The sequence below is a fragment of the Haplochromis burtoni genome, unplaced genomic scaffold (assembly GCF_018398535.1).
Source record: "Haplochromis burtoni strain Fernald_Lab_line unplaced genomic scaffold, NCSU_Asbu1 Contig_323, whole genome shotgun sequence".
Taxonomy (NCBI): domain Eukaryota; kingdom Metazoa; phylum Chordata; class Actinopteri; order Cichliformes; family Cichlidae; genus Haplochromis; species Haplochromis burtoni.
In genome coordinates, this window is record NW_024582684.1 from 124,073 (window position 1) to 134,070 (window position 9,998).

A 9,998-nucleotide genomic window follows, 5' to 3' on the forward strand; every position below is an offset into this window, starting at 1 on the left:
CAGTGTCTTTTGATTTTCTATATAAAAACAACAACAATAACAAACAAATGTACTAATTAACCAAAAAGTTTGATCAGTGTTCATCGTTCATCAAACTGATGTCAGCAGTGCCAAGATCCAAAAGTGGTGTCGTGGAGATATCCGATATGAAGGTCCAGTATGAGTCAGCAGCTGCTGTTGGAAACTACTGTTATATAGATGATATGTTACTTGTCCTGGGTACTGATCAAGAAATCTTTGTTAATATAACGCAACACAGAGCTGTTTTGGTCTTTTCATTCATTTCTTCAAAGTAACTTTGGTCAGGATGGTGATAAAGCAACAGGAAGATGGAGTAAGTCTGGTGCCAGACTGCAACTGAATGGCTGTTACATCCAGTCTGTCATGGATAATACAGCATTTTACTGATACACTGGTGAAAATCGCAAATCTATTGCTGTCTGTTGCAAATCTGTCGCTGTCTACATATACAGAAATGAACTATTTAAATTCAGAGTCCAGCTAGAACATCAGTTTTGACACTGTTTCAGTAATTCTTTCACAAATAGTGACATTAATTTGCAAAATGATATAAAGATACTCAGTGACATTGCTTTTATATAAGAATATAACTAGAAAATAAATCAGCTGGCAACCAGTTGAGTTGAGTCCCCATCTGCAATTATAAATTAGGTGGTAGTTTTTTGGAATCCTTTGCTAATCTGTCTGAGAGTGATTGCAGTCAGTCTGAGCTGTACTGGGATTGTTGCCTCCCACAATGCGACCTGTGCAATTATCTTGTGTTGTCCACAAGTTGAGGGTGTTGCATCCTTGACCTCTGGGCAACAAGTTTTTCACAACATGTACTTGCAATCAGTTTCCAACAGCAAAAAAATTCAATGCAATCACTGCAACCATCAAGTTTTCTTGGTCACGATGAGCTTGGCCATCTTATTCATACTTTAGTGTTATTAAACTGTTAGCAACATGCTTTTAAAAAGACCATATATTCTAAAAGCCAAGAGTGGCGGCCCAGCTGTTGTTTTTATGTGTCTTTAGAACGCAAGCCATAACGATGTAGAGGACAAATACTCCTGTTGTAACGATAAAGCTAGAGATTTTATTTATTCGTTGTGTATATCGTTTTGGATAATTTCCAGTAAGGCTTGAAAACATTTTGGTAAAGACGTACTTAAAGAACATGCTTATTGTTTAAAAAATGTTTTTTGAAGAACACTTTGACAGCATTTTAAATCTAGTTATATTAAAACAAAACAAGCTGGATACAGTCTAAAAACACCTTTGGTTTGTCTAAAAGCAGCTGCTGATCGTTCTAGACCACTGGCCATTTTTTGGTTCTTGGCGTCTCTCAATTGTTTTTATAATCCCTTTGCAGTAATAACATTTTCCCAGCTTTTCGTGTGCAACCTAAGTTAATTCAGGCCTATTGACAGTTTGGTCTGGTCCTTATGTGTTTACAGAAGTGCATCTATTGTCGTAAACGCTGTGCGGGAAAGCGGCACTCAGGGGCTTGTATCCAGTGCTCATGTGGCCGGTGTCCCACCTCCTTTCATGTGACCTGTGCCCATGCTGCCGGTGTTATCATGGAGCCCGATGATTGGCCGTATGTTGTGTCAATCACCTGCCATAGACACCAGTCGCGGAGTTCGTCAGCTGTAAGTTATAGGACAGGTGTTTGCTACAGCTGATCTGAACCAGTGCCCGGAATAAATAGACATATTATTGTTTTTGACACGCTTGAAATAACTGACTCAATTATAAGCACTTAATAATTTGTGTTAATGTAATTAAGGAAGTGGCACAAATGACTACTCGCCAGATAATTGAAAACAGCTTGTTAAAGGGGCCCCTTTATGTTATGCCTTTGTCTCTGTTTTACCTGTTGCAAATACTACAGCTGAACTGCCTGAATCACCTTGTTTGTAGTCGAGTCTTTCTTCCATAACTTATACAGGGCACTGTGTAACAACACATCGGCGTGATGCGTGCACAGTGGCTTGTTTGCACTCAAACAAAGAATGAACAACTACTATTTCCCTGCTAGAGCCTTTTTCTGCCAACTCTAACTCTATATTCTATTAATGAAGCACACCAAATGTTCTGTTGTTGGCTGCAAGAATGAACATAAGCATGTTCATTTACTCTTGGCATAAAAGAAGATGAAGATCCAATGGATTACTTTTATTTCTGATGTGAATGTCTCTGCAACACCAGGAAAATCCTTACACTTTATACTGTGTTAGCGTGGGATCTCCTCCTTCTCTAATGTACATGTTCTGTATTTTAATTCAAACAAGCTCATAATAAATCATTCAATATTTTGTTTCAGTTGAAACAAATAAAGCGTAAGATAGTAAACTAATGTCCCCACTTTACAAACTGATGCTCTGCACAACATATTCTCATTTGACCCCAAATAAAATTGAACTTGTGGAATTCCCCCAAAATTGGGATGCTGTGTAAAATGTAAATAAAAACAGAATGAAGTGATTAAAAAAAACTCAAAAGTTTATATTTCGTTCACAATAGAATAAAGAAAACATATGAAATGTTAAAACTTAAGACATGGTAATATTTCATGAAAAATAGCAGCTCATTTTGAATTTGAGAGCAGCAGCACTCTAAACAATCTCTTAAAACTGGGGCAAGGGGCAACAAAAGGTTGGAAAAGTAAAAGGTGCTGAAAAGAAGGAGCTGGATGAACAATTTGCAACTAATTAGGTCAATTGGCAGCTGGTTAGCCGCATGATGGGGAATAAAAAGAGCATTGCTAAAAACGATGTCTATAATTTGTGGAACAATTACGGAATAATCCTCTATAGTTCATAATACCAAAATATTTAAAGAATCTGGAGAAATCTCTGTGGACAATGGACAGGGCTGAAAAATCAGATTATGTTGGATGCCGCTGATGTTTGGTCCCTCAGATGGCACTTCATTTAAAACAGAAATGTTTCTGTCATGGAAACACTGCTGTCAGAAATCATTGTCTGTGAACACAGTCATTGGGCCATCTATAAATGCACGCTAAAGCTCTATCATGCAAGAAGAAGCCGTATGTGAACATGAGCCACGTGACATTTGGTAAATCATTCTGGTTATAGTCACATTTTAAACGGCGTTCCAGCAGCATTTTTTGTTTTTTGGGGGGAATTACGGTAGTAAATGCAGTTTGACGTTAAGTATTTACTGCAGTCACTTGTAGGTTCAAGTTCAGCTCGTTGCTTTGTTCACTTGCATCATCTATAATAATGCTGGTAACTGAATTAAACGTATAAACTGAAACATTGTCCATGACAGTGCGGTTAGTAGTGCAACATTATGCTAGAAAAGGAGGAGAAAAGTGTGCAGTAAGTCTGTTTTGTTTTGGGTTTTTGTTTTGTTTTTGTTTTTTTTTGGGGGGGGGGGGTTGTTTTTTGTTTTGTTTTTTTAGTTTTGGGCATTTTTTTTTATTTTTATGGATAAACCAGCTTAAGACACAAAAGATCATTATTATTGAGTTCAGTTATTTAACAGTTATTCTACTGGAACAGCCGTACAGAATTAACTGCTCGTTTAGAAGACTAATTGCTGTTTTAGAAAGTTCCCGCTTTAAGTGAGCGCAGCATACATTTGCACTGTGCCACAGTGGTGTGAGTGAATGCCAGTATCTAAAATGTCAAGGATGTACTTTCACAAATGAGTTCTTTGTGCTGGTACTGAAGAAAAGTTTTCTTTGGGGTCTTGTTAGAGCTGATGCCCAACTTACACTTAAACTCACACTAATTTAAGGTTTGTCTTCACTATGCTGCAACTAACTTGCATGGTGCAATTTCTTCCCTTCTAAATGCAAAGATAACAACCATACTCTGTTCGTACTGAGCTTAATTAAAAGTAAAAGTTGTACCTCGGTACAAGAAGCTGTCAAGATGACTTGAGAGACAGATCTATAAACCTGATTGTATTAAAAGCAGAGATTTGGGTATCAGAGCCTTTTATAATGCAAATAAATCTAACACAACATTTCAGTTGTCACTTATTATATAACATTGCTGTACCCCAGTGGAATTTAGTTTGACTTTACTCTGTATTGCCATACATTAGTCTAATTGCTACTCTCTGTCTACACTAGAAGCAGCAAGCAAACCAAGCTTCTATCTCACTTGGCCAGACGGTGATCTCCAAACACAAGAACCTGCGCTACTACAGCTCCAAGGTCACGCAGATCACCTCCCAGACGTTCTACGAGGTCATGTTTGATGATGGCTCTTTCTCTAATGACACGTACCCCGAGGACATAGTGGTGAGGATATGTTTAATTAGACGCACACTCAAGAGGTCACTGCGTAGTTGTATGAGGTCAAACCAGTTGTTTAAATCCCCCTCGTTAAGAGGAACTTCTTTTTCTCCTTTGAAAATATGCTCTAGTGTTTCTCATTGTAAATCTTTCAGCGGGTTTCTGAAAGGGCCTTTCAGAGAAAAATACAATATCACACACCAGGGGTTTCCATGGGAGTATGGAAACTGACAGCTAAACGTGTGTTTCTATATTTAAGAGCACATTAAAGTTAAGAGCATTCAGTCCTGAGCCTCAGCTAGCTACCAAAGATATTGTATATTACACCAAAATAACTGAATGTGTATGTTTTGAAGCCTTGTGCTTGTTTTGTTAAAAAGCTATGTACACCTTAAAGCTGGTTGATTGTCTAGTGTTGAAGCCCCTTACATAGAAGACAAGAAAACAAGTTTTTCGGGGATATTCAGTGTGTCACGGTAGCACAAAGCATTCACGAGGTCCTGCTGTCTGAACACTGAAACAAAACCATTTGCTCTTTACATTACCATAGTGTCTCAACCATTTTGGGCTGAGAAGTTTTGTATGCAGCTTTGAGTTTAGATCTCAACAGCACTCGACTGTCAAATTCTCGACTATAGCAAAAGCTGTTGTCAGTCCACTTGAGTTTTTTTCCGCAGGTAAATATATCAAAGGGAATTACTCTCTTTAGCAGTTATCCTGACACCCACTTTGAATGACTTCTTCTGTCTTTTTGAAATTGTTTTGAAACACTTAGACACTTACAGACCATCTACTACTCTCTTGTATTTCAGAGCAGAGATTGTGTGAACCTGGGTGCTCCTGAAGTGGGGGAAGCTGTTCAAGTAAAATGGCCTGATGGGCTGTTCTACAGTGCCAAATACCTGGGATCCAACGTCTCCTACATGTACCAGGTACCTGAACATGCGATCCATCTGTAAACTACTCAGTCACGGCAGCAGTGAGTGAGCATGGGAGAGAAAAACAAATGGCCACGTTGTGCTGAATAGACTTTCAGGCATAGTTGCAGGTCAAAGCGGCATAGCAGTAAATTTGTTGAACTCCCTCAACGCTGACGTTGTCAATGTCCCCTGGTCTACGTGTGGACAGAAAAGACATGGGGATTGAGGGAAGCGCTGAAGTCACGATGACTCAAGAGGAGATCGAAGATGACGGGAGGGCAAAAGACAGACGTAGGAAGCAAAAGCTGTTTGGACATAGAGATAGAAAATGGGAAGAGGGGGAAAAAGACGGAGAGTGAGCAAGTGAAAAGTGGCGGAGGAAGAGAAGGAGGTGACAATCTGCATTATTCAAACTCACTGAAATATTAACTAAGCTAAGACTCATGCAGCTTCCATTTAAGCTTTATTTAGGCGAGCTGGGCGTTAACCATTACTTATGCACAAATGCACCTGTGACGCAAAGACGGTTTAATATAGGTCAGATTAAGATGGGAAAAAATGGCTGGACAAGAACTTTCCATTGTCAAGGTGTATTTTAGAGATGAAGCCCCTGCTTTATTCCAAGAACTCCAGCGTTAATGTTTAAAGAGCAGAGGTAACATGAAGATGGTCTTTATTTGATCTTTTTTTATTAGAGCTAAGGGGTGGAACGGCACACTTGTGCATTCTGGCAAAAATGTTGTTAAAGTGAGGGGAAAGAAATTCTTTGTGGCCTCTTATAGTCTGTAATAATGGTAGCCTGAAAAACACGCAGAAAAAAGCCTGTGTTATATAAATGCCTGTGTAGGTTCTCAGCTATCCAGGTCATGGTACTCTAAGGAGCTTGGATAGAAAGCAACTGGACTCTCACTGTGAATGACCATCATTGAGCAGAGGGGGTGGCTTATGACACCACATTCAATTTTAAATTCAATTTCATTTATATAGCACCAGTTGCCTGAGGGTGCTTTTTATTGTAAGGTAAAGACCTACAATAATACAAAGAAAAGAGAAAATCTCAAAAATCATATGACTCCCTTTGAGCTAGCTCTTTATTGACAGTGGGAAGGAAGAACTCGTTTTAACAGGAAGAAAATGCCAGCAGAAACAGCCTCTCTGAGATGCGGCCATCTGCCGCAAACAAAAGCCACTAGCATCTGCTCTCTTTTGGATTTTCTATTAGGTGTTTTTAGTACCTGCTTGGCCAGAGTTCCAGCTGAGCTGAGCTGGAATCCAAACTCGGACTCCTTCACAAGAATCAAAACCGCCATTTTTGAAGCTCAGCAATGAGGGAAATGCTATTTTGACACCTGGGCTCATGTGACGAGGCGTATGATTATTAGTAGGGTTTAAATACCGGGGAGACTCCAGCATTTGGTTTTAGATCTGAAGAAGCCTCTTGGATGAGAGGTGTAATTTCTTCAAGAAACTTTAAGAAGTCCAGTTGCCTTCTTTCCCAGCTCCTTAGACTGTTCTGCATTATTAATGCAACAAACCTACAGATACCACCATATGTAACTGCTGTATCAAAGATGATTAAGTAAAAAATATCTAGAAGACAGTTAAATGTAAATAGGAGGGTTTTTTTGGCTTTTTTTTAAGCAAAAATGTTCAGTAAATTTGGTGGCAAGATTTTGAGTGTGCATGTGCATGAAAACTGTATAAATGCAACACATTTCTTTAAAACCTCTTGGATAGCTGCTGATTGGTTTCACCTTATCTCAGGTGGAGTTTGAAGACGGCTCTCAGGTGCTGGCCAAAAGAGAAGATGTCTACACCTTAGACGAAGACCTCCCCAAAAAGGTGAAGCGCAGACTTGTAAGTATTAGATTTACAAGATTTACACATAAACTTTAAAAGCATAAGTTTCAAACTTCATTGGCATAAACAAACAGAATATTCTCATGCCATGTGGAACATTTTGCTATTACTCATTGGTGCTTTCTGATGTCTTGTTTTCTAGTCAACGGCCTCGAGCATGCGTTTCCAGGATGCTTTCTTCACCACGCAGGGGGAGAGGAAACGACAGAGAACGCCAAATTCACGCTTCCAGAAAGACTATGTGGCCCTGCCAGGCCTCCGTACAACTGCCAAAAGCACATGGGAGCAACGCAGCCACAAAGGGAAATGAAGTCATGGAGAAGCATCAATGACAAATGAATGCACTGAGTTAACAGTGGATGTAGAGGGGAGCTTGTTTGTGTATGTGTGTGTGTGTGTGTGTTTGTGTGTGTGTGAGTGAGTGAGCTTGTAAGTTTTGGGGATTTGGGGATTGCTATTTACATCTTAACTCTTGCCCACACAAGTTTCCTGTGAAAAGTTCTGAGGAAATGATGTAAAGGGGGTTGAATGAGGTGATGTGGATTAGGTGGATGTTGACTTGCGTGTGCTTCTACATTTTACATCAGTGACTGGATGGTGTAACAGGCAGGGGAGGAATTTTGATTGGACTCTTACAGAATGGGTTAACAGAGGGCATTGTTGCCTCAGTTGCCTAATGCTCTCACAACCGTCAGGGAAATTAATTGTGACTTATAATGGTCACATCACCCTTTTTTGGAATAACATTTTTTGCTTTGTACATGAAAACTTCAAAAAGCGATTTTTCTAATTAGCCCACATACGGTAGCCTTTTGGGTGATCTTTTAAGTTTTGATTTTCAATGTTTACGTTCTTTGCCTGTAGTATTTTCCTCATGTCTTACTGCATGTTCAGCATCGTCTCTTAACTGCTTCTGCCGGGCCGAGTCCAATTACGCAAGAATGGCTTCCTCTCTGCCCATTTTTAAAAAAAAAAAAATTCCCTTACAGATAAAAAATAAATAAATACATATGTGAATTGTTTAATTTCAAGTTTAAAAGCATTAAGAAAAATGACCACGTGCTCATAGCTTCCTGTGGGGAAAAACAGACAGGAAGCCATAGCTTTGTGTTGGACTTTTCGTCCAATTAACGTGAAATGCTACTGTTGCCCTCTTGAATGAAACACATTGTTGAAATTATTTAAAATTTGTATTTATTTTTGGCTTGCTATAGTTAAGCTATTGCTAACTGCTGTAAGGAAAACAATAAAACATTACATATGTTTTTCTATTCAGTTTTCAGTTATTTTAACTCCAAAAGAAATGATAGTTTAGGAGCCACTGAAAAGCTTTTCAAAGCTATTATGAACACAAATACTGAAACAATACCTGGGTGTTTAATAGTATATGCATTAGAGTATACAATGTAAGGTTTTAAAACTAGTGATAGATTACGGGTTTGTGGGCATTGCCACTAGGTACTGACATTAAATCATCTACAGTTGGGGGAAAAAAAGCCCACCCCATGATTCATATGTGTGTAGAAGCACCTTTAGCAACAATAACCTGCAGCAGTTGTTTCCTGTATCACTTTATCAGTCTCTCACATTGTTGTTGAGGAATTCTGGTCCACTCTTCTTTACAGTGTTGCTTCACTTCATTGAGGTTTGTGTGCATTTGTCTATGACAGCTCTGTTAAGGTTCCACCACAGCATTTCAGTTGGGCTGAGCTCTGGACTGCAACACCTTGATTCTTTTCTTTCAACTCTGTTGTACATTTGCCGCTGTGCTTGGCATCCTCCCCTATTGCATGACCCACTTCTGGCCAGACTATCAGACAGCTGGCCTCACATTTGATTCTAGAATACTTTGGTATACAGAGGAGTTTATGGTTAATTTGGAGACTGCAGGGTGCCCAGGTCGTGTGACTCAAAACAAGCCAGATGCAACTTTGCAAACATAAGCTGTGCTGCCGTGTTCTTCTTAAAGAGAAGAAGCCTTGTCCTGGCATCCCTTCCAAACAAGCCATACTTCTTTAATCTTTTATACTGCTAACTGAGGGCTGTACACTCTGAGATGTACTTCTGGTGTTTTTTTGCAATTTTTCTGAGCATTGCACTGTCACCTTGGGATTTATTCCCAGGAAGACTGGCGAGTGCCTCGAATGTTTTCCATTTGGAAATAATCTTTTTCCTAGTAGAATGATCGTCTTGAAATTGTTTGGAAATGGCATTATAACCTGTCCCAGATTGATCCGCAAACTTCTGCTTTGCAGAGGTGCTCACACTTGCTGACAGTCAATTAAGTGCTGCTACTTACCCTTTTAATTCCAGCACATGACTGCAAAGAACCATGTGAAACTTTCTTTTTCACACAACTGCAGAGTAGATGAAAAGAGGCTGATGTCAGGAAGTCATCACATGATCAATTATTGTCTTCAGTAATATCACTGAATTTATTTCAAACCATTATTTTTGTCATGCTCTCACAGTGGTTTAAATTTGTTATGCTTTCAAAGATATAACAGTAAATTATGTTTAAATATTAAACTTTTCTGATGTGTTCAGGTTTTCATAAATGCTTTTAGAAACCAAAGCTTCAAGTGCAAGTCAGAAGTACCGGTTACATATTTTTAATCTGGGATACTCTGAACTATGGGGTCAGCCCTTGCAGGTTCATACTGTATAAGGGCGCCTCACACTGAACGATAAGGAGCAGAGTGTTCCCAGCAGCTTGGCAGAGCAAACGGAAAGTGAAATCCATGCGGTATCTTAACTGGCTTCAAAAAGCTTTGTACTCCCATGGAAACCACGTCACAGCCAGCTTCAGATGGCTCTTTGTGATACTGAAGCCAAAGCAAGAAGACAAGTCAGCTTTGATGAAAAATGCCAAAAAAGAGAGCTAAACATCCTTTTAACACCGTTCTTTTGTGCGCCCATAATACCCAATCACGCTACCCCTG

The 9,998-nt window shown here is 39.3% G+C and overlaps 1 protein-coding gene across 4 annotated transcripts in view; it reads left to right on the forward strand.

The window, feature by feature from the left end:
* The window catches only part of kdm4c (lysine (K)-specific demethylase 4C), a 31,045-nt gene extending 22,718 nt beyond the window's left edge, over positions 1–8,327 (forward strand). For 2 of the 4 annotated variants that reach the window (XM_005941882.3, XM_005941880.3), the window contains exons 18-22: positions 1,461–1,655; positions 4,112–4,282; positions 5,089–5,208; positions 6,961–7,053; positions 7,199–8,327. In XM_005941882.3, the coding sequence (XP_005941944.1) occupies positions 1,461–1,655; positions 4,112–4,282; positions 5,089–5,208; positions 6,961–7,053; positions 7,199–7,366 (747 nt within the window). In that variant the 3' untranslated portion in view covers positions 7,367–8,327. The remainder of the gene's footprint in view (positions 1–1,460; positions 1,656–4,111; positions 4,283–5,088; positions 5,209–6,960; positions 7,054–7,198) is intronic. The other 2 variants (XM_014339925.2, XM_005941883.3) reach the window with 2 other exon arrangements.
* The last annotated feature ends 1,671 nt before the right edge of the window (positions 8,328–9,998 follow it).